The sequence below is a fragment of the Hippoglossus hippoglossus genome, chromosome 12 (genome assembly GCF_009819705.1).
Source record: "Hippoglossus hippoglossus isolate fHipHip1 chromosome 12, fHipHip1.pri, whole genome shotgun sequence".
In the NCBI taxonomy this organism is placed as follows: Eukaryota; Metazoa; Chordata; class Actinopteri; order Pleuronectiformes; family Pleuronectidae; genus Hippoglossus; species Hippoglossus hippoglossus.
The window spans coordinates 13,638,599-13,665,508 of record NC_047162.1 but is presented as its reverse complement, the minus strand read 5'-3'; the positions used below and the strand labels follow the sequence as shown (position 1 = coordinate 13,665,508).

The window sequence follows — 26,910 nt, the reverse complement described above, 5'->3', positions numbered from 1 at the left end:
TAATTTCACTTTTGGAAATTAGGTTTGTGAAACATCAAACCAAGCAGGCACCAGTTTTGCCCTTTGGACCGCACTGCCAAGCTGTGCGAGAGGGAGTCTGCTGAGTTTAGTGACATCCCCCTCTCCAGAGAATTGGAATCAGACGTTTCTGGGAAGGAAAACACCGACAAACATCCATAAACGCTGTAATTTCCTCTCTCCTCTCGAGCTTTAAAGAGATCAATTTGCTTCATGAGACCCAAACATTGGTACTTGGTGGAGACAATATGGAGGAGCTGAGAATCATTACAGCTCTGTGCAGAGAGACGCCAATCTTGTTAACACACACACACACACACATGCACGCAAACACAGACACTCAGAAGCGGAGTATGCTTTGGATGCTCTAGAGAACTCAATGAGCTCCATAATCAGCATCGTAATGTGTGTGTGTGTGTGTGTGTGTGTGTGTGTGTGTGTGTGTGTGTGTGTGTATCTATTATGAATAGGGGTGCAACAATTCTACAAATCCATGGTTCGCCCCAAACCTGGATTTTTTTGTTTGTGTTTTTTGGGTTTGGGGCGATCCATAATGTACCGACACAGCTGAATTGAATTTACCCTGAGGTCTGCGATCTCTAGGTTGGCATCCGTCTTGAGCTTATTAAACTAACCTAAGTTTTACTGTGGGCGTGAGTGGACCAAAGTCAACAAATGTAATATTTACAAAATATATGGCTCGCCCTACAGGGAGAAACAAAAAATTTGTTTTGTTACATTAGTAACTAGAATGGATTCTTCTGCCGAGGCAAATGCATACCTCTCCATGTCAAAACAGGGTTTCCCATTAATAATCTAGACTGTGGCGGCGGGTCATTTTCTAATTGGTCCTGCCACAGTTTCATAATAAAGCAAATGTTTAATCATAATAACAGTAGTTGCATTATATAGCTGTGTGCAGCGCAATCATCCGTAAAGTTTTTACTGTCCATGCAGTCTTTAGTCCGTGAACTTGTAATCATTCCAACTACAACAAACAAACAAAACAAAAACTTGGTGAAGGTAATATGAGTTCAGGCCGAACCTGCAGTGGTGGCAGAGGGTTGGGTTTTAGAGTATCGCAGTTTCTAAATCCTGTATCACAATATCAGATTGTGGACGTTTTGGTCTCAGTTTTAGAATCCGCGACCTCTTGATCTATTGATTTGTGGTTTGATGCGAGCAACAAAAGCAAGAGGGATAGAGATATTTTGAAAAGAAGGGGATGAGGGCACAGAGAACAGGCGGCAGAGCCATAAAGGAAGAGCGGGGAGAGGAGGCTGAGAAAGAGCTGGATAAAAATCTAGAGACACAAGGACTAAGAGACAAGAAAACTTAGGAGAACAGAAGACGCAGCCCACACAGAGAACAGAGTGGCCTGAACCCTGCTGCTGGTGAGATGGAGGAACAAAGAGGAGGAGGAAGGAGGTGAGAGGGGAAGAAAAAGATAGAAGACGAGGAGCTCAGAGAATGAGCTCGGGAAGAGGTAAAAGTGGCCGGCTTGCACTTTGAGTGAAGAACAAAGGAAAACTGTAGGAAGAAAGAAGAAAGTGACAAGCTCGGAGTGCTGCCTCTGTCCGAACGTGAAAGACCATCTTCAGATGAGGAAACCAATACATGATGGTGCTGGTGATAAACAAAGATCAGGTTATTTGATTAGTGAGTTAAAGACATTTACTGAGAAAAACTCCAAGAATAAGAAAATAACAAAACTGGAGCTAAAAGCAGTAAGAAAGTATTGAAAGAAGAGAAAATTAAGAAGATGTTAATAAATAAGTTAATTAGGAACAATTACAAGTTTAACTGCTTCTACTTTAAATATCATCATGTTTTTAAAGAATTACATATTTTAATATTTAATATTTAGTATTAATATTCATACTATACTATATTAATATATACACAGAGCAAACCGAGGTAATACTATGATACTGTGTTGTGGTTTTCACATCACATGAGGCGCTGCTGCTTCCCTTTATCTTCTGTGTTACTAAACTGAGGACAAATCACAACATGTGACGAAGATATCTGAAAATTGTGATGTTTCCTGACCGTCTATAGACAAAATGATAAATCAATAAATTCAGAATGCCATGAGAGTTGCAGTCCTCGTTCAGATGTTCTCCTGTACCACAGATCCAGAGGCTCATCCAATGGAAACAAGCAGCTTTGTACACACCACAGTCTCTGATAAACCCAGTGTTTGATGGTATTCAGATGTAATCCCTGGTTGTCCACATTAAAGGATCATAAAATCTGCAACTTTGAATCACTGCTAAGCCGCATAATTACACCTAATTTAAAAATATTTGATTAACGGTATTTGACAATTAGCTCAGTGTTTACACATGGGGATAAGCATCGCCGACAGTGCAGGCGTTGAGACGTGATTCTGTAGGATTCATTTTAATTATGGTAATGTGATGCATCAGTCTCCACGCTAATAACATGCTGAAGCTCATGCTCTGAGACGGAGAACAGCTTCAGGTTGGATTAGGGTTAGTTGTAGTTAGCAGGGTTACCAGTTTCCACTGTGGGGTTATATGATGCAACAGTTAAATGACGGCAGAAATAAGTTATTATACAAGAAATAAATTGAAACCATGTTGAAAGCTGGTTAAAAATACATCCATACAACCGCACCATACATTTATTTAAAAGACAAAATGTCTCTTGTCTTAAACGTCTAATCTAAACTGCTCTAAGAAACCTTTAACATCAGCATCACTCGCTTTTAATCTCATTTAACAGCAGATGCTGACGTCGAAGTGCAGAGTTAACCTTGAACCTCCCTACTTCTATGTTCTGTTCACAGTCAACCCGGCCTTCTACTTTCCTCTTATGTCTATTTCCAGATCTTGAGAATAGACACTTAACCTGCTTTTATGGGTCCAGTAGTTGGTATATTCAGTTTCCCTCTTGTGCCCAGGATGTGAATCACAACCCGTCTTAAGACCATAAATCTGGAGAAACATAAATCACGTCACCGTTTCCCATTCATTCGAAGCCATCTCCCCCTCCCACTCCTCCATTACTGTCCCACCTCTTCGGTCCCTGGATGCTGAGCATGCCCATCTCCTCAGAGAGGTCTGTCAGCTGGCAGCGGAAACCTTGGTCCTGAAGAACGGTTCTGATGTGGTTCCAGTTGTGCTCTGCGACGCCGCCTCCGATGGCCAGGTAGTATGCATCACCTGGAGCGGGGGGGTGGGAGAGGAAGGAAATGATTAAGAGGAGTGGGACAGAGACAATGAAAGATGGAGCATCTGACAGAAAACCTTTCAGCAGAACGACAAACTAAAAACAACAGTATGTAAATTTCTTCCAAAAGAAATGGAGACAGGGAGGTTTAAACATTTAACATTAAAATGCACTTATATATTATACAATATATTTGTCTAAACAAGCTGTGTCACCTCAATATATTTAAGAAGACATAAACTAAAATCACACTCAGAGTGCACAACTCCCATTAACATCGATGAATTATTCACTGAGGAAAGTAAAAATGTCAAAAATGCCCACAATGTTAAAGAAAGTGAAACAAATGGATCTGCATCTAACTTTAGTACTGATGAAGAACACAGGAGAACTGATGAGATGAGCCGGGAGACAGAACAACAAAGGGCACAGAATAAAACAACAATACATCTGCAACAGAATGATGAATCCCACAAGGAATAAAATACGACAGCTGACAAAAGACAACAGCGACGGAATGACAAAGCAAGGCGCGGCTATTTTATTTACAAAGCCCGTTTCACTTACAGAGGTAGATTCAAGGTGCTGAGCAGATTGAAATAAGAAGGAAAGGATACAACAATGGAGACACACAGACACACACACACACACACACACACAGTTTCTCACCGTTGGATTCTGGTGCCAGGGGCAGCATGGCGGCGCCGGGCTCCAGTCTGCTCACTGTCAGGTCAGCCTCCGCCCCTCCTCTTTTATTCAGCATGCAAGTATACACAGTGGAGCCTGAAACACACACACACACACACACACACACACACACACACACACACACACACACACACACACACACACACACACACACACACACACACACACACACACACACACACACACACACACACACACACACACACACACACACACACACTTAATTCTAGAGGCGTAATTTGTGGGCCAATTTCAAGTGTGTGCTCTCTTGGAACCAAGTCGACAGCAATCTTGAAATTTAAAAAAAATGAACCTGAATCTGGGGTAATTTTTCTGTTAATAACTGAGTCTTTGAGAGTATTTTAGTTTCTGTGCTTTCCTGCATCTCATGCGTGAACAATTATGATTTTTTTTGTGTTTTGTTTAAACTTCTTTCGCGGCTTTGTTATTTATACATTTTTTGAAGGCAGCAATCATTATCACTCTCTGCCTCCAGGGAACAGAGACAGTCGCCCTGACGACACGTGAACCTCGTCTCTTTTGAACAATGGTTACAGAGGAAATGACTGAAATATGGAACACATTAAAACCCAATGAGGGCCGAGAGCATCAATTAACACAGATATTCACAAAGAAGACGTCCTCAACATAATTTACTAGTGAATGAAGTCTGTGTCTAATTACGAGAGCGTAACGTAACGTGTGCGTATTCCCATCGGCCAAAGGAGCTGATGGATGAAGTGACATGTTAATACGTGACTGTCATCTCTCATTTGACTGAATGACTGATAACATAGTTTCATTCTGTCGGGGGAATCAAAGAAAATAGGGGCTTATTGTGTTGGTGAAGTTTAATTTGAAATATTCTTTGAGCAAGAATCAACCGTATAATTGTTAAATATAAAGAACTGGAAAACAGAAAGAGGGAGTGACAGAGAAATAAAGGCTGTTTCAAGAAGCTACACGTTAAAGTGGATGTTTCTGTTCTTTTGAACTCTTTTATCAGCTCAAAACAAATTATATATATATTTTACTTATTTTTCTGACTCCTCCTGCTCAGTCCCTCACAGAAAGCATCACATATTGGAAGATGGAAGACACCTCTCCACTTCAACTCCCGGATTTGGAGCCAGATTATGAGCAGTAGCTGTTGGAGGTCGGAGGTCCCATCGATACATGCACCCAACCAATCGTGAGTCAGTCTCAGCTGTCAATCATTGCATTCTAGCATCAAGGAACTGATTAAAATTCCTCAGTGTGATAAGAACTACCTAGAATGACCATCTCTGAGAAAACTTCATTTGTTGTGTACTTTGTTTGGTCTATGTCCCATCCAATAACATGGAGGAGGCAGGATTTATGATCTATACTGCAGCCAGCCACCAGGTGGCGATTGAAATGTTTTGTTTTCAAGGGTGTCACATTTCCTGGAGTTTGTTGAACACTAGATCTTAAAGCTTGAAGGGAAACTTTTCTGGCTCCAGAAGTGATGTCACTGTTTGGGCGTGAAGACTAAGCCGCCCTGCTTGAGACCAGCGTCCCCCACATCTCTTGTGCAGAGCAGTAATTTGCTCTGTGGCAGTTCTTTGAGACAAACTGACAGATATCTAGATCCTGAATACCCGACACGTCTGTGACTGCAGGGAGTGGGCAGGTAAGTTACAAATAGATCAGGCGATGAAGTCTCCCCTGCCACCACTTTCACCAGCGTCACTAAGCGATTATATTATATTATACATGCAGAAGGGGTATTTTTGAGAGTGTGTGGAAGCTTGGAGTGTTTTCCTACTGTGCTTCCACCTTGTTTAGATTCTCTATCCGTGTATTGGACCTCTTCATTCTGTCAGTCAATCTCCTCCTCCATCTGTCTGTGCCTGTGCGTGCGGTGTGTGCGCTCCGTGTGTGTATCGGTAGCAGCCAGACTGACCTGGTTTCTTGTTGACATCAGCAGTGAACAGCCAATCAGCCGCCTTCTTGGCATCTGGTCCGGTGAGATAAAACTTTCCAAAGTAGGACATGTCAAACACAGCCACGCCGTGTCTACATGAGAGGCACTCGCTCTTCATCTGCATTTGAAGACAAAAAAGGAAAAATCACGACACAGGTCCAATTATGACATTGAAAAAAATCAAAACAAACGTGAGTTTTCTACAATGACAGCGCATCTTTGGAGCTCGATCCTTGAAGGCAGCATTCATCAAGACACTTATATATCAAAGGGAAAACTTATAGCGAGGTTTTTTTTACATCAAGATTGTCATCGTCTCTCTGTGTGATTTGTCCTCCGAGCTGCTGAGATAGCCTGGCTCTGCCCCTCAAACTCCTTCACGCACCATAAAACTCACAGACTACACTCCTCTACCCTGTCTGCCGTCCAGGGCCGTTATTTCCCATGAGGACACGCGTTCGCTCGTCTCTGGGGAACCTTCACACTCGTCTGACCGCCAGAATATTTTTTATCCAGTTAATGAACGTTGGTCTACTAGACAGCGCACACATTGTCACACACACACTTTTATGCTCACCACGTTGTGATGTGGGGGGAAACCGAAGGTGTACTCCTTCCCCAGCAGATCGTTGTATTTGTGGTTCACATTCTTCTGAATGTCATAAGCTCCATAGTAATCATAGTCTTTAACCTGTGCAATAACAAAGACAAACAAACAGTAAGAGATAATAGAGAGTAGTAGGTTAATCATTATTAATTATCTATCGTTAATCATTAAGTGTAGAGAAGTCAGTGTTGTCCATTACTGGCAGTCAGCTTGTTCAAACCTGTCCTATTCAGAAAACACTAGCATGCCGTTCCAAGTGCCTTTTGTCAATATATGGAAGTAAATAAATCAATCGCGTGCATGGGGTGTGTGTGTGTGTGTGTGTGTGTGTGTGTGTGTGTGTGTGTGTGTGTGTGTGTGTGTGTGTGTGTGTGTGTGTGTGTGTGTGTGTGTGTGTGTGTGTGTGTGTGTGTGTGTCTCACAGGCGCAGGCCCATCTTTGTTGAACCAGCCAGGTCTCTCCCAGCCATGTCTCTCCTGGAACACACATCCCTGCTCCATCAGCACCTAAAACAAACAATCACACACATATACACACACACAAAGAGGTAAAATACACAAGGATGAGAAGCTTTGATTTTCAGTGTTTATGTTGGAACAAACCCAACGAATGCAAATGCTTTATTTTTCTATTTAAAAGCACATGTTCACAAAAGTCCACAAATTTGTATCGTCACTCATATTTGTAAACGAGAAAACATTCACTGACAAGCAACCACAGATATTAAGTATGAGGGCATTCTGACTATTGTTTTCTAAACAAGCACTAAATAATGATTGTGGCTACTTACAGTTGATAGAACTAACTATAATTACCACACTGAACAGTCAGAGAGGAACTGCAGTCGGGTGATAATAAAAGTCTTTCTCTGCAGTTTGTTCACTACATGCAAATTAACTTTCCCAACTATTAAAAATCTTACAAGGGAGGAACTGATGAGAAGTGATGATAAAAACCCTGTTTTAGCTCAAAGCCTTGCAAATATAGGACGCCTGTTAATACTTGGTCTCTTGAAGCGTGCTGAAGTATTTAATATTAGATATTTCAGCGCTCGTCCTCCTTGTTAAAACTGACAGTCGCCCACAGTTGGTAGGTATATGTTCTGCTATGCTTTCCTCCTAGCAGGCAGCTAGCTGTCTCTTGCCAAACCTACCCACACTGAGCTATATTTACTGTTCCTGCTACCGAGGTGGTGGAAACGTGTGAGTGTCAGAGATGCGCCTGCTTGAGCTGTGAATATAAAGCTTGTAAAAGTATACCTCAACAGCTCCCATGACCAATCAATCCTCTTGAATACTTAGCCATAACATATGCTGTCATGATTACATGCAAGCAAGGAATCACGAACAAAGGCTCTTTAAAAAAAGATAATAATCAGACTTTTCTAGTGTTTTTCTGTTTTCGCTGTGCCACCCCCTGCATTTATCTGAGGCTGTGCAGCAGCAGGAAGGCTAGTTGCTAGGTGATGGCCCTCGATGAGTGATTAGCAGGGGCTAATGGGCTTGCAGCTGAGGGTTGGACAAAGCCAGTCTCTCAGGGACTCTGCTCTCCTTCGAGATGCAGTCTGGCTACCTGAGTGCTCCGCTCTGTAGCCGGCTCGCATTAAATCTGACGCCGTGATTACATTAACCGTAACATGATAATGGCTGACCCTGCACTTAATCGATTGGAGAAAGCTGTGATAAAAGCAGGAATTTTGTGCTTTAAATGTCGTGTTAATGCAGAAGAGGACAATGGATCCGAATAACGCTGCATGCTGCGATTCATTGGAATGATTTATTGGCCTTGTTCAAATCTGGCCTTGACTTGCACCTTTGTGATCCGATCATAAATGGACGGCACTAAGTACAGGTTTGAAAGCAATGAAAATGCATTGAGGAGCCATTGAGATGTGATCGCTCAGACTACAGTCGGAGGTAATCCACGCTGCCACGTTCTTTAACAGTGTGCACACTATGTCCTGGGCTTCACTGACGGATACAAGTATGTACTCCTTCAGACTCATTCTTCTTAAATTGTGTAAACTGGCTTCTTCCAAGACAGAAAACAGCAGAGCCAAACATCTTGGATAACTTGGTTTGCCTGGAAAATGCATCATTTCTTCCTCTGTTACTTTTCATTCCTGTGTCAGGAAGAAGAAATGCATTGCAAACAGAAATGATGTACGTGTTTACAGTATTTGCATATCGAGCGGGGAAGTGAGATCCGATCTGAAGTGGTCGCTCGAGCACATGGAGACGCACGTCAGGTGTGTTCTGACATACTTGTGCTTTCCACTTGTGACCTACGATGCATGTTAATGCCCCATACGAGGAAGGTCATTGAGAGCTAAGTTCCAAATGGCAACTGGTTTTTAAACGTCTATGAGGAGATGGTTTTACACCAATAATGGAAAATAAAAATACATCCACCCACCATATCAAACAGAGGTCTGCAACAGGAAAGCATGGCTAATTAATGCATCTAATATGGTGGCAAGTCCCATTAAGACATTGTGTCGCGCTGAAGAAAGGAAGCTGAGCGACATCCAGGGCCGGGCTACGGCAGCTAAGTCTATCATTTGTAGTCATGTTGGCAGCGATCGCATTAATAAATGTAGCTGCTGGGGATGTGTTACACTGGTAAATGCCTCATGCATGAATATATTTGCCTGGAATTCCGACCAGAGGAGAGAGGGGGAGAGAGGGGGAGAGAGAGGAAGGGGGGAGGCAGGACAAGGTGACGGAGAGCTACACTCCCTCATCGCCTCTATTTATCGTCTTCTCTGTACAGATGTGCATACAGATGTTCGAGCCCGGGTTTCTGCATCGTTTAATCTGTTGATTTGCTCCGTCACCACATCACCGCCTCAATTAGTCAACCAGACAGTGAGGTTAAAGAGGCTAATAGAGTGAAGGAAACAGCGGCACACCTTCTTCTCTCACGGAAAAACAGACTGTAACAAGGACAGAGACCTCAGGAAGCGGGAGAAACGCACAGGGTGAGGAGAGGAAGAGAGGATTGTGTTGGGGCGAAGATGTGATAATGAGAGAATATCATAGGAAACATGAGTAAAGGCCAGAAAGAAAAAAAACAGGACAGAGAGCGAGAGCGAGTGGAAAGGTTGAAGGAGAGCAGAGCAGAAATCGAACCGGTAAAAGAGAGAAAAGAAGTGAGTCATGCAACCTCTAAAAATACAGGAAATGCTGAAAGATGACTGGTCCTGTGACGTACTGACCTTTCCAACAGGTGTCTGTCTAAATCCTGGGAGCACACTCACAGCACTTTATCTCATAAAGTAAAATCCCTTCTTACTTAACTGAAAGTGCTTGGATAAAACCAAGGTTAAATGTAATGCTCATCAGATCTGAGACAAATATGCATTAATATGGTTTTATAACATTTCACAGAGAAGCACAAGAATAGTATCTATTATCTAACATGTCTAATGAACTGTCGGGTTTCCGCTACGTTCATTTTGAGCCGTATTGTGTCGTGTGCCTCCCTCGTCACTCCCCCGCTGACCGGCGCTCACTTTACACTTTAACAATAACACCAACACTAATCAGGAGTAATTAGGACACATACAGGACTTGCTTGACATTAATAGTTCAATAACTTAATGTGTGTATTCAGGATATAAATAACCAAGAACACCCTTCAACCTAAAGTACTACTGTAATTGCACAAAGGTTTGTGTTTCCCAAAGTATAAAAATGTGTCTAATAATATAACATGAGTTGTTCCTTCATCCTTCTTTTCACTCCTTTTCAAGAGATTTCTTTGCAATTGAAACCTGTGCTGCCCTGAACCAAATGACTCATCAAGCCACTGAAGAGTCAGAGTAGCTCACAGCTGAGAGCCGTAGGTTCGGGTTGTTTCCTCGGACTCCTCGAGACACATTGTGTTTAAGTGCGGAGATCAAACCACTCATCGTACCTGATGGAAAGGGTCTTTCCTCATGTTTCGACTGGCCAGCGGCTCATCAAAGGGGAACACCACGGAGTAGTTCTTAGCATACGACTCGTGGCTCCTCTCTCTGATCCAGCGCGTGTTGTCCGTAAGCGAGTTGTGGAAACGCCTGAGACAGGAGGGAGGGGAATTCAAAAGATCAGCGCTCATTAAAAGTCACATTGAAGCTTTGCTATTATTCAGGTTTTCCTGCTGCTCTTTGATAAAAATCAAAGGCTCAAAATGATGTCCAGCTGTGTGGAGTGACACCAAACCGATAGAAAGGGTTTGTAGCTGCCACTGCTCATACCATTTGTGTTTTTATAAGATATTTGAGTGCACTGATGTACCTGATGTCGTATCCGTACATGTCCTTCTCAGGGCGGCCGTGTATGATCCAGTGAGCCAGCTCTCGACCACAGCCTCCTCCCAGCATCATGCCTGACACACACAGAGCAGCAACGTCACACAAACTGCCGGCCGCATTTTATTATATTTGTATAATATTAACGCAGGTATAATATTCCCCCTAAAATTGTGACTTTAATCGCTCTTGTTTTTATTCTCTGACGTAGGTTTGAGTTTATTGAACATGAGGATTATTCTTTTTATCTCTCTGTATATCCAATATTGAATTTAACATATTTATTTTTATTAGAATTGCAACAAAATATTCTTATTTTCTAAATATTATTCTAATTATGATTAACTTATCATTATTATCATTGTAATGCTGTCTTTTTAAGGAAAATTCCTGATAGAATGTCAAACAAAACAAAAGATGTCACCTTGGACTGAAAAACTGTGATGGTCACATTTCACTATTTTCTGATATTTTTAAACTTAAATGATAAAATAAATCAGTCCAGAGAAAGAAATTGATTTAATGACAATGAAAATAATTGGTATTTGCACAAACACTACTCTGGAAATCAGAAGAACAACCTGAATAAAAAGAGTATGACCGCAGCAGATTTGTTTCCTCTGGCCACAGCCTCTGTATGTCACATGACCTAAAGGGGATTGTTTTGACCTTTGTACCATCATTTGACCCCCCCGCTCACAGCTGCCCCTGGGCCAACTGACCTCATCAGCTGCACAGAGCGGCTGCAGCAGTCGCTTTATCTCCACTCACACAGCAACACCGGGAATTCAATCCATCCAGACCCCAAACAGCTGCGTTATATAGCTGCTCCCTTTTAGTTTTGTGTTGCTGCGTATATATCATGTGTGTGTGCGCGTGTATAGAATTAAAATACAGCATCATGACCAGTGTGTCCTTGCATCCCTCCTTCATCCATCTCCCTCCATCTCTTATCACTTCACTAAATCCTGGGCACTGTCACTCCTAGTAAAGCCCGGGTGGACGTCTGAGTGACGGGCAGGATGGATGGAGGGATGGATGGATGGATGGGGGAGAGACAGAGGGAGGACAGTGAAAGAAGGAGATGATGGAATTGTCCAAAGATGCTGTGGAGACAACCAGCAGGGCGAGGTGGCACTGATGAATGTCACCAGAGATAACCACGCTCATGTGCGAGCGTTTATCTGCGTGCGAACCCCTCATGCTTCCTTCCACGCATCTTGTCATCCCTCCTTCACCGCCTCCGAACGTCCCCTCTTCCTCCCCTGCTGTTGGTGTCTCACTACATCATTGCTTGTTGATGCTGTGGAAACATTTGTTCCTTTCTATGTCATTATCCTTCATTCCCTCTTCGCACATCTGCGTCGCTCTCAGATTGTCGTTGGATATTTGCTCTCTGCCTCTTTTCTGAAATTGACAGCGATGTTGCCAACAAACAAGATGGTTTTAAAGACGGAGAAAAGGCAGATTGCTGTATTTATTCTTCCCTGTCATCAGCGACCCTGTAATCATATATACTGTGTATATTTGCGTGATAAGAAATGTAGACACCTAAACAGTGCTAAAAGAGAGGCTTAAAGGAGACGCTAAGTGACTGAGCAGATTGAACAGCTAATGGGAAAAGAAAAAACAGTGGGTAAATTAAAAAGGAAAAGAAAATGGGAACCGAAATTGCCCTTTTAAATGCCTGACAAAAAATTGGTATTTCTAATGTAATTTCTACATTTATTACTTAATTTAATAATTATTTCAATTGTAAATTCTTCTTCTTTTTACTGTCCTTTAAAATATTAAGGAATTCATTATTTTGTACCATATTCATAGTCTAGAATAGAACTAAAAACTAAATTAAACATATTTCTAATTTAATACGCCCTAATATTAATTTTCTTAGTATCTTACAGACAAATCAATTAATCTTGAATATTGAAAAAGTATTATTTTCAGCCCTAACTAACACAAACCATTGTGATTGTTTGTTGGTATTAAATCAACTGTCATTGTTGTTTGACTGTATTCAAATCTGAGGCAACAGCACATTTAAATTGATGCTGTTTCTACAAAACTTACAAACGACTTCAAACCACCTCGCTGCCATCATGTCTCCCCATGTTTCTCTGCGTCCTCCACCCCAGCACAACTGTGACTAGATGAGAGAATCTGGTCTCATTGCAGAAAGCAGCAAGACGCATTTTGCCACAAAACCCAATGGCTTTTTTCAGCCTCCGTGGAGCACTGCCTTAGATACGGGCAATTTCCTGAGCCTTCTAATGTGATGAAAGAACTCGGCTCGCCATTATACCGGGGAAGGTGCTCATTATTGTGATTATGAGCATGATGGTGATGCTGCTGGGTCAGAGGTGCAGCAGTTAAACGCAATTAAAGAACCGTAATCACAATAAATAAATGCACTCCCAAGTTAAAAAGTGTTTTTGACGCCAAGAGTCAGCGCCTGAAGGTTGCCAGGCTCGTCATGGACAAAGTTTTAGTGATTGCTTGGAAACCCGAAACTAACCCCAGCAAAAAAATATTAAATTTACAATGATGAAATGGTACATTTGTGGCTTTGTTCATTTGTTTTTGCCACAATGACTCAATAATCAAAATGATCTGTTTTTGTGTTCTGTTTAATGTCTAAGAAATAAAAGTATGAGATATAAAATGTTTGGGAGATAAGAAAGAGAGGGAGGAGGAAGGTCTCAAGAACTGCAAGAATCCGTCAAAAGTCAGATCCAAGGTCTCGGTGTTTGTGTGAATGTTGAAACCACTTTATGCTGACTCGTTACCACTCCACCTCCCGGCACCTCCCAAGCGATTGTCATAAAACCTATCTCGACCCCTGGAGTCATTCGCAGAAGAAAGCTTTCTCCCAACACTAATGGCGATGACTTTACCCTTTACTCCCCCTCTATCTGCGTTCTGCAGATTGCCGAGACGCTCGCTTTCCTCCCCCTGTAATGTCAGAGGTAAGCTCATCTGTGAGTGAAGTAATAAAGTGACTTGGGATGTTGTTGGTATGTGAATGTGTGTGTGTGTGTGTGTGTGTGTGTGTGTGTGTGTGTGTGTGTGTGTGTGTGTGTGTGTGTGTGTGTGTGTGTGTGTCCTCCTTGGACTCCGAAAGCACTCCATTATTCATCTGTACGTTGAGTGTCCACGGAGATTGGCGGCTGCTGGGTCGAAACACTCTTGGACCACTTCTCCGTGCTTGTTTTGGTCCTGTTTATTTAGCCCCTGTAGATTCCTCTGACCTTTCTAGCTCTATCACTTCGGCGTTTCCTCAAGGGAAAGCTCATAACCAAGCACTTTAAAGAACATCGCAGTGAGTGATAGAACGTAGAATTTGTTTTAGGTAAAGATTATGAGGCAAACAATTCGACCGGAGATGTCTTTACCCTCTGGTATCATCATGCACCCTTCATTTCTCTTTCTGTTCTTTTGTTTCTTTTAAATCCCCCTCCACCTACGCTCCTCTCCATCCCTCTGCCCCGGCAGCACGTACCCGCGCTGTTGAAGCCACATCCCAGGAAGAAACCCCTGACCTCTGGTGCTTCTCCCATCAGCGGCTTATGGTCGGCCGTGAACGATTCTGAAAACAAAACACAAAGAGGGAGAGACTCTGTTGGCGTCAGGGGAAACAAAAGCAGGTCACACCAGGTAAACACAGAGGTGAACTGATCTCAGTGCAGTGCATGTCTGAAAGCAGCTTAATAATACTTTTATTAGATTTTAAAATCTTTATTTTGTGTAATGTGGACGTTTAAGGAGTATTCAAATAAATACAATTTACACCAACTCTAATAAAGGTTTATGTTTGCAGCTTCAGTTATTAATTGCTTGGGTAAAATACGAGTGTTTATGTTCAGGGAGCATAAAGAAGTACTTAAGTTCTGCTATTGAATGGAACTTAAAGAGCAGAAGATCCAAGGTCAAGTACTTCACTCACTGAGGCTAAAAATACCCAGATGCACTCTCTCTTATGTCCTGAATGCACGTGTGTTTGTTTTATGGTACAGAGTAAGTGGTTCATCAGCCATATTCAATTACCTGCTGAATGTGCCACAGGAAAACATTTTGAAGAAGTTAACAGCATCAAAACTTTCCCCAAGTGGTATTTTAATCATTTTTCTATCCTCCTGAGGACATATAGATGATACTCGTCGTACTCGTAATGCCTGGATCATGGTGAAGAGTTCCTCTCTATTCAGGCTGTTCTCTTCCTAAGTAAAGAAGTCAAGGACTCAGTAAGCTCACTGTGAATATATATCACTTAGGGTTGTGTTCTAATGTGAATTCAACACACTTCAATAAATAAATGTTTTCCTTCCTTCCTTCAAATGTCTCAACTTGTCCTTCCTATGTCTCAAATTTCCTTTCCTTCTTTCTTTCCTTCCCTCCTTCATCTCAACTTTACATACATACCTACCTTCCTTCCTTCCTTCCTTCCTTCCTTCCTTCCTTCGTCTCAACTTTTCCTCCACTTCGTTAGACAGCTCAAGTTTTCCTTCCCTTCCTTCCTTCCACCCTCTGTTTTCTCTCCGTCTTTCTCAGAACACCTCACAGAATCCCTCACTCTCTCTCTCACAACCCAAACAGCTGCATCATAATATGATGAGGAAAAATTCGACTCCATGCTGAAACTCTTCAGGCTGCACAGCGACAGATCGGCTGGGGCAACTTTGCGACATGATATTTCCTGGACAAGGAGTCGGGCTTGAACTAATCAAACTATCTCCTCTACAAACATGACACATCGACACATGGTTTAGGTATTCATGAGAAGTATGGGAGCGGTGAACACGATATTTTACAGATGGGTGCGTTCCACCTTTAAATTAGAATGTGTCCAATTTAAAAAGTGCCATTGCAGTTGCTTGTTCACCTGCCGTCGTGCAGAATGTTACAGAAATTTACAAGAAGGGTCGACAGGATTTTCTGTGGAAATGTGTGCGTGTGTACATACCTGGTCCACAGACAGTGGACTTGATGCCAGTCTGCTCCAAACTGGGGACTCTGTTAATCGCACCCTCAATATGTTGCGTGAATACATCCCAGTCCAGGTCGAACAAACTGAAGGCAAACTTATCAGACACCTGGGAAAGAAAACACAGACAAACATGTGACTTTCTTGTTTATTTCATTACATTTTAACAAAAAATACTTATGATCCAAAGGGTTTCTGCAGGTCTGAGCATGTTCAGTTCTTCAGACCCTGATAAAAGAACTTTCACCCTCAGATTCCAAGAATTACTTGAACTTGAACCCATAAATGAAGATAAAGTCAAGTAGCCTAGTAAAGGATAACCCGGAAAATGCCACGTTATCTCACTAATCAGTTGCATGTTGGTCTTGTTGGTATTTTTACTACCACATGTCGACATTTCTCTCATTAAACCTTTGCTGCTAAAAAGAAAAAAAAACTTCAAATGAACCAACAAACTAATTTTAAAGCACGATGCAAGACTTTAAACTTTAAAAAGCCTAACATTTTATACCCTGTGAAAACCTGTGTATTCTGCTGCAAGAAGACATTGCAAACATTTTATTAATGCTGTACGTTTGCATTACCAATACTTCATTCATATTTGTATATGTTTTTAGTTTTATTCAAAATTAACACAAATCCCAGAAAAATGCTCCTCCTGATAAAATGAATCCACACGACTACAGTGATGTCCAATGCAGGTGCCCCACCTCACAGACTGATAAGCTCCTTTTTCTCTCTCTTCCTCATCACTTTTGACTGACTTCAGTAAAAACATGATCGAGATCAAGTTAAAACATGATCCTGTGTGAGTGCGCTGCCCACTGCAGCTGGAACACGTCCTGTCTTCTGAATCTACACTTTCTCACCAGGGAACGAGCATCTGTCTAATCAAACCCTTCCTCTCTCAGTATTTGGTCCAAGCTTTGATTTGCTCCCAGCTCCGGGGCCCTCTGCAACTCCCTCCTCTTCATCCGGGCCAGAACTCGGCTGTAAGCTCCAGCAACTCACGCAGAGCAGCACAGACCGCCTCGCCCTCAAACTTCTCCCCCTCCTACACAAATGTGGCTGAGCTCAAAATCTGTAAGTCCAGCTCACCACCTCATGCTCTGTGCTGCAAGTTTATCAGCCACGTGTATATCTCCCTGTATCCCCGCACTGATCTGCTCATCCTCTCCTCTCAGTCCTTCTCCATCTTGGATTGACATGTGCTCTTTTCCATCCTGGATGCTCTGGATTGTGAAATGCAGCTCCCTCTTACATATTATACAAATGTCGCTCTGGATAACAGCATCAACTTATTCCCTTAAATGCCTAATATGTTGAATATAAGCATTTCTTCAAGTTGAAAGTCAGCAGTTGCACAAAGGAGCTGTAGGCAAACTGAAAGCACTTCCCTGTGGCTGTACAATGAATGTCAGTGGTGACACTTTCAGTCTTGATTAAGACCTGAATGTCACATGGAAAGTATAAGCTGACGGCAGCCCCGCTTTCATGTGAACAAAGAGTTGTGCGTTATTGCTGAGCACCGACACTGGAGTGTGTGAGGAGCGCTGCTCTTTGTCCTGGACGCCAACACTTCTCCTCTCAATCCCTCCCGAGCCATCGATCTCGCTCATCTTCACTCGGTAGGCCTCCTCTATTCTCTCCCGTCTCCCCGCTAATTCTCCTTTCTGTATCTGCGCTTTCTTCCTCCATCCGCCTCGAAACATCAAAGCAAACGCTCAGCTGCAGAGCGAGAACAAAAGACGCCGCTTCGTGCACAAAGAAATCCTCTAAAGTGTAGATATGAAGGCAGCGGGACGGAAAGACAGAACAAGTCGTCCAGTCACCGAGAGGCGAGAAGATTTTATCTGTGTCCACGTTTTACAGTAACTGAACATTTATTATAATTGTTTACATTATCTCAACAAAAGAAAACGATTGAAGAGGCAACATTATCTTAATAGAATTAAAATGATTTCTGATATTGATATACTATTTGAAATCCTTTGCATTTCAATAACTCATTCTCACACATGAATGGGGTGGATGCAGCTAGAAATCGTTACTTGTGAATGGCACAGGTTGAAGGGTTACGTTGCTTTCTACAGATTTGAAGGAATAAAATCAAACCGGAGCGACTGAGGTGTGAAGAAACTGATCCCCAGGGAGCACCGGGACAGGATCAGAGACAAACGGAAAAGCCGTGTCCTTGAGAGAAAGTACACTTCCATTAGGACGAAGACCACCTGTTGATTCACAGGCTTTTATAAAGATCGATCCACAGAATAAAAAATAAACCACCCTCTTTAAAAGAGTCAGTAAGTACGTAAAAGAACTGCCTGTGGAGTTGCTTTTTATTTTAATAGCTGCCAAAGGACAGTTTGAATGATTTGTTTTTTCACAGCCACTTGTTATTTCTGTCTTTTACAGAGACGCTTCGGTTTTAATGTTCCAATAAAAGTTATTTTCCCGCGAGTGAATCTAAAAATACAAGGTTTGTGGGTGTTCACACATTTTCCTTTGGAGCATGGATTATGCTCATCAGTCCGCCCATTAGAAATTCAATATCTGGTGTGAAGGTAATAAGACACCTGATAGCCACCAAAAAATCTACACAAAACTTTTTTTGAGATCATTTCCAAGTATGTTTTCCTCTTACTTTTTAATGTGCGAGTGTTTAAAAGCCGTTGATACATTTTCAGTATTGAAGTTTATTTTCAGTTCTCTTAGCATTTCTCTTAATGTATGAGTTAAATATGTCGGCCTCAGACCTGGCTTGTATTTTTTTACCTTTGCAGAAGGTCAAACCAGCCGCAGCCCCACCTCCTCTTTTCATATAATCAGACTAGATATGCTGGAAACAGGGGAAACAATTAAGCCACGTTCCATTAAACCTCGGAGCTCGTAATTTTTGAAGTTGCAACTGGAACGCCCCCTCAAGTCGGAACTTCGACTCAAAATGCTGGAGGAACCTTACCACCCCCGACTTCGAAATCCAAGATGGCCCCTACGTATATAGACAGAAGTGAAAGGTGTAGTTTTAAGTTTTATTAGCGCTTCTGTAATTTTATGTGTTGTACACAAAGTACTGTCCAATTACTGTCAAACCATCTTGATAGCCCCCTGGTGGCTGGCTGCAGTAGTCCTCCTTCATGTTAGTGGATGAGACATGGTCCAAACTAAAAAGTCAAACTACGTATGTTTTTCTCAAAGATGGTTTGGTTTTAGTTATTTGATGCGATTAAAACAGGGGAAATGTCATGAATGGGGCGATTGTTGACTGCACGAACTCATTTTTTGGGGAGGAAGTGGAGAAACGCTACCACACGGTCTATACTGGTTACAGTGGTATCATTCTTCTCATGCAACTCTTGGCAAGGAAGCAAATAAGGATATTTCCCAAACTTTTACTCTATGGCGCTTTATGGCACTTTCACACTTTTACTTCTACTAAATTTAGAGTGCAGGACTTTTACTTATAATGGAGTCATTCAAAATTATTACACTAGCATTAAACACTTCCTTCCACACTCACACAGTTTCATGAGTCCTGTAAAGAATACGGTTTGACCTCCAAGTTAATACAGCAGTAAGTAATGAAGACGAGGGAAAGAAAGACAGGATAAAAAACAGGCTGAGGTCAAACTGACAGAGACAATGAGAACTATATAAACAGGATTAAAGTTTATTCAGCTACCTAATTGAGGTATTTGATTTTATGTCGATCGAGGCAGACGTTACGTCACGGCTCACTCAGACACACGCACGTCAATAAGTGAGGTTTCAGAGTCTCCATTGACCGAGAACGAGATGGTCGATCATTAGTTAGCACTCGAGCTTACCTCGTCCCAGAAGATGGGGTTTTGTTCGTAGCCGCCGACAGACAGGGCGTCACCTTGGAGCCGCAGGTACACTGATGCATCATGGTCCCTGACATTTGGCATGTTCTGCAAATAGAAAAGGGTAAGCATCAAATCATGAATTTGTCAAGTAGAGATAAGGGTTTTCACTTGTTATGTCAGTTTTAATGACAAAAGCTCAGTTACTAGAGTATTATCTGTTATTATGATAACTTCATACTATAAAATTACTAAGTCTTAAAACTACAAAACATTCATTCATGATGATGAGACACAAAGACAGACTTTCACACATCTGCAACCACACCACCATATGTTTGTTGGATACTCCACTAAACTTGAAAGTAAAATTGTCAGAAAATTAAGCTGCTGAAACGTAAAAACACATCATGCCATCACCTTAAAAAAGCTGGTGTTCCCATTACATCATTTAAAGTCAGAGTCAACTTCATTTCACTTCCGCCATATGTGAAATGTGAAATGCCATTTCTCTCTGATCCCGGAATAAACACATAAGTACACAAATATGCAGTAAGAAAATGCAGATTGAGCACTTTATGGCTCCTGTGCAGACAATGTGCAGCTGTGACTCAGACTCTGATGTGCTATTCAGTGCTGCCTGGTGCTTTACACACTGTGTAAACAACACGAGACATAACAACCTACAAATCTACAGCACCAGCGGCACATACCATGACATAACGGAACGAGCCTCAGCGTTTCTTTATGCCTGTGTCACTGCAGCTGACAAACCATGAAATCTTCTTTCAACAGCACAACAGAGGGAAACATTCACCCTCGTGTGGATACAAGTGTCCGATGAATAGTGACACCTGGAGGATGTTGTGCCATTTGAACTCATCCTGTCCGGAGAGCTGTTCATGCCAAAGTAAACTGGCTCTGGGTACAGAAACCAAAATACCAGTGAGCGAGCTGACATTTGGAAAAACAGCTCACCACATTGAATAAAAGCCAAACTGCTCCTTTCTCTCTGCCAGGCTCAGCGTGGCTCAGCCAGGCAGCTTCCTCCATGTGATCGATACTGAGCACTGCAGTACATTCTGTCCTTCATGTGTTCTCACACAGATGAAAACAAACACCGGCTACCGTCAGCTGGCCCGGCTACGTTCTTCAACTTAAAGGATTCACACACAGATCTGCAGTCAGCGAGGCAGGTTTGATCTGAAGTTGCACGGCCTGATGGAAACATATTTCCTTGTGGCATCCCAGTGTGTGAGTGTGTCATTCTGTGTGTGTGTGTGTGTGTGTGGGCTCATGTCAGTGTGCATGATGTAGCAGTAATGCTGGTTAAGCTGCTCTTAAACTACATAACACGGGGAAGCTCTGACAGCCCGTCTAAAACCACCAGCCTCTAGAGGATGAGCACAGTCATGCATGTGTACACTCAATAAATCCAACACACACACACACACACACACACACACACACACACACGGTCACAATTACAGTGGATCATGTGCACGAGCAGTGTAGCTGCACACACAGGCCTCACTGATGCTCCTGAATACGTACACATGGCTGACATTTATGTGTTCAAATAAATCAATCTGCCTCTATCCCTTACACAAACAAGCAAACACACTTCATCACTACACACATGCACACACAAACACACACAGTCTGAAATCTGTGGCCATAGTGCCCCCTATTGTTCACATGGAAGTAATACACACACACAGGACAGAATTTCTGTCTCCAAGGGGAATTAAAGGGACAATTAAATCTTACAGTAGACATTTGTCTGGGCGTATTTCAGATAAAGCAGCAATAGTAACATTAAAGTCCAAGCTTTACAATTACACTGCACGATTATCTCATTAGTTACAAGTTAATGTGATTGTTTATTTTAACAAAACGTCCAGCCAGGAAACATATTGATGAGTGTCTCATATTAATGACAATACAAAACATTTGGACTTTTTTAAAATGTGCATCCAGCATGCTACCGGGACACTTCACAACACTGGGCCAATGGTTGATTTTATAGTTTAATGTTTTTTTAGACATGACGGGTGGCGGCTGGTCCCACCTGTATGCCTTCAATTCTCTCCGTCACCACATAGGCATGATGCATCGCTACGAGAGGCACCTTGACTCCAGCCATTTCCCCGAGCTTGGTGGCCCACACACCTGCAAGCAACAAACAGAGACAAGAATTCATATTGCATCCAGGAGAGAAGCAGTTTTGGCAAAAAGACCATGTTCATATGAAGATTTTGATTCAAAAGCAATCTTACTTTTACCTCCTATACGTGCACCAGCAAGAGCTCAGAAGTATGAAAAGCTGCTTTAACATCAGCTTCCACAAACTGTGTCCAGTCAGTGCACAGCTCAAAGTTTCTTTTCCATCTCTAACTAAACCAAAATCCTCGTCAACTGTAATGTTTTGTGTCTTGGGAGGGTTAGTTAGTTTATCTCACCTGCACAGTTCACCACACAAGACGTTTCAATTGTCCCGTGGGGGGTCTCCACCGCCTTCACCCTCTTCACCCCGAAGTCATCTGTGCGCACGGTGATGCCGGTCACAGGGCAGTTCTCAATCACCTAGTTTTAAGACAGAACGGTGGAGTTATTCTCATGCAACGTGGAGATACAGTATTTGGCTTCAGCTTCGTGAGGCTAATTAAGGTGATTTATGAATTGTGACATCACTGAAAACCTGTTGGTAACTTTGTTATTTTTACGACAGGTTTTTTTTTAATTTCATGGCCTGAATACTGATCAACCTGCAAACAGCAGCTGCCTCCATGATGAATAAAAGCCAAATAGTAAAAGACATAATCCTCCAGGCTGCATTTTACGAGTACAACCACTTGTCTTAAACATTTTTATGCAAAACCGACATTTTCTCTTATATATATTATTTTTATGTAAAGCACTTTGGAAGACATTTCCTTTGAGTTACTCTTCATATTGGGCTTATTTATTATTCAAGATATTACAGTAGACTGGGACCATCATAAACATGCAGGTTCAAGAGGAAATATAGTCTGTCTCTTTGAAACAGCAATTAATGATTAGTTCTCTTGTTCAGATAAGGATGCTATTATTAAACTGTACTGTGTTTTGTCACACACACAAAAACACACAGCAGCAGCTCACCTGACTCACTGACCAGTTTGTGTGTTGGTTAGAAAAACATATTCATGGTCCAACCAGAAAAGAGCTAGTTAGTGTATCACTGCAGTTTACCTTGGCTCCCCTGGCTGTTGCAGCTCTGCTCAGCGTGGTGCAGGTGCCGGCCGGGTCCATGGTGCCATCTTTTGGAACATACAGGGTTCCGTACAGATCATCCACGTTCATCAGAGGATACAGGTCCTTGGTCTCGGCAGGTGACAGCACGTAGGACTCAATACCGTAAACTTTACCCAGCTAGAAATAAGAGGATATGACACGTCTCAGTGTTTCAGGTCTTAACGGAGAAGGATCGATTCATCTCAAGTAACCACGTCTGACGCTGATGATTATTAGTTAATGAATTTAACAGATTTCAATTTGCAAAATCATTTTCGACTTAAACATTCATCGCAGCCAGAAACCCACTTTGACTCTGAACATCACAACTTCACAACTTCACTGCAGCTGCTGCCCTGGAGATTCCAGAGGGGATCTTCAACAACATGAACATCTGTGGATTTATCTTTTCTTCAGTAAAGATTTCAACCATTTTATTTTAATTTGTCTAATCTCAAGCAGAACAAAGATTCAGCAGTGGATGTGTGCATCAAAGTGGGAATCACATACATTTCTGTAATACAACCCTGTGTCAAAGTTTGACTTTTTTGTGTTTCAAAGTGAAAACTAAAAACTAAAAAAAAACTAAACTAAACTGGGAGTCGTTGGTGTTGACATTTTACCTTTTTTTTTCTGGCTGAACTTTGAACAAGCAAAATGTGAATCATGGTAAACAAAGACTTTTCTCCTCATGTGCCATGTTGAGCAGTTTTAAAAACTTAACATTTTAAAGCCCTATCTATCAAATCAACCCTTGCACCAAACAAAAAACTTGTGTCCCATGATGAACCTGATCTCTTTACCCCACCATGCAGTTCACTTTTCCTCCCTGTGGCCAAAACAAGCCCATCTCCATTCTTACCGACATGAGGCGCTTGTACTCGTCCAGTCTCTGCTTGTTGGAGGCGATGAAGAGTCCTCCATTCTCGATCCATCCCGTGTGGAGGCCCGTCTCCTCTTCCAGGTCTTTGCTGATCACGTTCCTGGTGTGGGCCAGAAGCTCCACCTCAACGTCACTGGGCCGGAGCTGCCACAGCAGGCCTGGTGAAGAGAGACATGAGCAGGTGTACAGAAATACATAAACAATAATGCATGTCCAGTATGTGGATACACGACCAGAGCCAGACAGGCCGGTCTGGGACGGATTCAGAGAAAAATGTTAAAATTGGTGTATGGGTTCAGGTTAAGTTTGGCCACCATTTAATTTTACAATAATTAGAGAATCTTTGGGATGCATTTCAGTTTGCATTATTTCCAGGTACACACACACACACACACACACTCCTCACACCTTATTCCTGCAGTTGGTTACCTGCAGTGTGCCAGGTGGTGCCCGCGGTCAGTCTGTCTCTCTCCAGCAGGACCACGTTGGTCATTCCCATTTTAGCCAGGTGGTAGATGGTCTGACAGCCCAGGCTTCCGCCTCCGATCACCACCGCGTCCGCTGACCTGAGGCGGGTGACAGAGAAGCTACAGGTGAGCTGAGACTTTCAAAGTGGGACAAGGACGACGCCACTTAGAGATACTTTCTGTTATTCAAGGGAATAGGTTCAAAATGAGCTTTTATTTAGTTAAACTGAGAGTAAAATGTCTGTTTTCAGAGCTTCTACGATCTTTCAGTCATCGTGACCATTAGCCCTCCATCAACCAGTCCATAATCATAACCACATATTGATCCATCACTTTGCATCACTGTGTACACAATCCTCCTCATAAATCATCCTATGGTAATATAAAAGCTCTCTCTCCTTCCGTCCATCTGATGAGCTGACCTGGGCAGAGGTTTAGTGGGTCCAGAGGACGTTCCCTCCTTCTGTTGGAGCGTCTTCTCGTAGGGGACACTTTTTTCCTGGGTGGGCGTTGAGCTGTAGGCCCGAGCACTCGTCCGGCACAGAGGAGAGAGGGGGGGGCGCGCTGCCAACACCAAGCGCCGAGCTGCGCTCCCAAGGAAGGCCATGGTCACCTGTGGACAGTCAGATGTTACACGGGGACAAAGTGCGACACAGCAGAGATACGTTTCACAAAATATGCAATGTCACAGAAAAAGGGCTAGTCTTCAAATTATTTATAAAACCCATTTTTTCCTCGACACATTTGTTCACAGGATGCAGAATCAATGTCACACTTAAATCCAAAGTTCAGGTAATTTTTTTGCCAAATGGAGTTGTGCATTAATTTAGATACAATATAAGGTTCAAGAAAACCCCATATCTAGATTTCCACAACCAGGTTTACAATTCTGCGACGACCCAAAAGAAAACAGAGATCAAGGTTCAGCGAGTCGCATTATCACTAAAAAAGATAAAACAAGTAGTTTGTTCTGATAATTACGAGTTGTTCTGATAACTAATGTCTGCACATGTTGAGCTTCACATGGATTTGTGGATCAAACTTGTGCTTTTGACAGTGATGAGGAGGATATGGGGGGAAAACAAAGTATGGTAGCAACGTCAATGCTGGAGTTTTTTTTATGCACATGGACCCACAACACGTCACATTGCACATGAGATGCCTGTTAGTTTGCTCACACATTATCTAACACAGAGTCACGCCTGGTCAACACTGAGCAGAAAAAAAACTATATTTTGGTGGTGGCTGAAAGTTCAGGTTCTCTTATCTTCTCTTATGCAGTGAAGCGCTGCCACTTACACAAGTCTGTCATCCAAAGAGGGTTAAGAATATAATGTCTAGGACTGCAACTAACAACTATTCTAAAAATGTATTAATCTGTCAATTCTTTTTTTTCGATTCATCAATGATTAATCAGATAAAAAGTCTAAAGCTGTTTTATCCTTACCAGCAGTTTATTCGTGTTCTTGACATTAGTCTCTTTCTATATGTATTACAGACATGTGCAACTTAATTATTACTATAATTCCAGTTTCAGATACCTACTATTTAATTCTGACTGGTCATGATTCAAGTTCAACATAACTTTAATTCACCTCAATTCAAGATACCTTAAATTAAGTTTGAACTATAGTCAGAACGCTGTTGTAGATATCAGGATCATGCCAGCTATTTTTAAAATCGATTATAGTCGACTAAATCGATTAGCTGTTGCAGCCCCAACTTTGAAAATGTACCAACATTTAGTTTAAGTAAATAATGAATTACATGAAGCTTGGAAATGAGGAGTTCTTCCTATGAAGAGTACAAACTGACAGATCAGCTGCAGTGACGTCACCCACACTCCCCCCCTGCGATGCAAAGTTTGCACAACATGTTCACAACACCTGAAATAAACAAAACTCACAATACAACAAACTGACACGTTCCGCCACATGCACTTGAACGCCACACGGCAGAGTAACAAGCAGCAGTGAGAGCAGCTGCAGGAGGCGACGTGGCATTAAACGCAGCATGTGATCTCACACGAAACAACAACCTAACACAACTCAGACGCGTCCTCGTGGTGTAAGTCTGTTGCATGACAGCTCGGGTTCGATCTCCACACTTTACCTGCGGTTCCTGCTGACACACACCGACCCGGTCGCACCCGATACAAGGAGGAGGAAGAGGAGGAAGAGGAGAAGAACAGTTTGCAGGGAAGGAGTTACAGGAAAAAAATGGCCGAGAGGTCGAGCCTTTATTAAAAAGTGCAGCGTGGGAGATGAAGAGGCTCAGAGATCTGCTGTGGTAGTTCTGGTAGTTCCTGTTTTTACTCCTCCTCCTCCTCCTCCCCACGCACACGCACAGCAGCTGAGACCAGTGCACAGAGGGATCTCTGGGTAATAATATGTATCAGTCTTGTTGATATTAAGTCATGTATAATTCAGATTTTGAAGTGCATTGATTGTTTTTAATAAACTGTATTTGGAGTGAAAAAGGGAAAGTGGAAATTTGTTCCAGTCCTCACTTTTACGTGTGTGTGTGTGTGTGTGTGTGTGTGTGCTGGGGGATATGAGGTAGCAGCTGTTAAAACCACTGAAGTCCTCAAGGTCCACAGAGCGATCATGGTTGTAGTGTGTGTGTGTGTGTGTGTGTGTGTGTGTGTGTGTGTGAGTGATCTTGCAGAGGGGGAATCAATGGTGCAAAGAGAAGACCCTCAACATT

The 26,910-nt window shown here is 42.3% G+C and overlaps 1 protein-coding gene across 1 annotated transcript in view; it reads right to left on the bottom strand.

Annotated features, from left to right (window-relative positions):
* The window catches only part of sardh (sarcosine dehydrogenase), a 33,377-nt gene extending 6,850 nt beyond the window's left edge, over positions 1-26,527 (bottom strand). Inside the window, exons 1-17 of the mRNA XM_034602140.1 lie at positions 26,317-26,527; positions 24,627-24,817; positions 24,167-24,303; positions 23,717-23,895; positions 22,813-22,992; positions 22,041-22,164; positions 21,650-21,750; positions 19,582-19,686; positions 15,734-15,863; positions 14,273-14,359; positions 10,760-10,850; positions 10,398-10,539; positions 6,902-6,985; positions 6,450-6,563; positions 5,852-5,990; positions 3,886-3,999; positions 3,062-3,209 (exon numbers count right to left, since the gene is read on the bottom strand). Coding sequence (XP_034458031.1) covers positions 3,062-3,209; positions 3,886-3,999; positions 5,852-5,990; positions 6,450-6,563; positions 6,902-6,985; positions 10,398-10,539; positions 10,760-10,850; positions 14,273-14,359; positions 15,734-15,863; positions 19,582-19,686; positions 21,650-21,750; positions 22,041-22,164; positions 22,813-22,992; positions 23,717-23,895; positions 24,167-24,303; positions 24,627-24,811 — 2,060 coding nt within the window. The 5' untranslated portion in view covers positions 24,812-24,817; positions 26,317-26,527. The remainder of the gene's footprint in view (positions 1-3,061; positions 3,210-3,885; positions 4,000-5,851; positions 5,991-6,449; positions 6,564-6,901; positions 6,986-10,397; positions 10,540-10,759; positions 10,851-14,272; positions 14,360-15,733; positions 15,864-19,581; positions 19,687-21,649; positions 21,751-22,040; positions 22,165-22,812; positions 22,993-23,716; positions 23,896-24,166; positions 24,304-24,626; positions 24,818-26,316) is intronic.
* Positions 26,528-26,910: the final 383 nt, after the last annotated feature.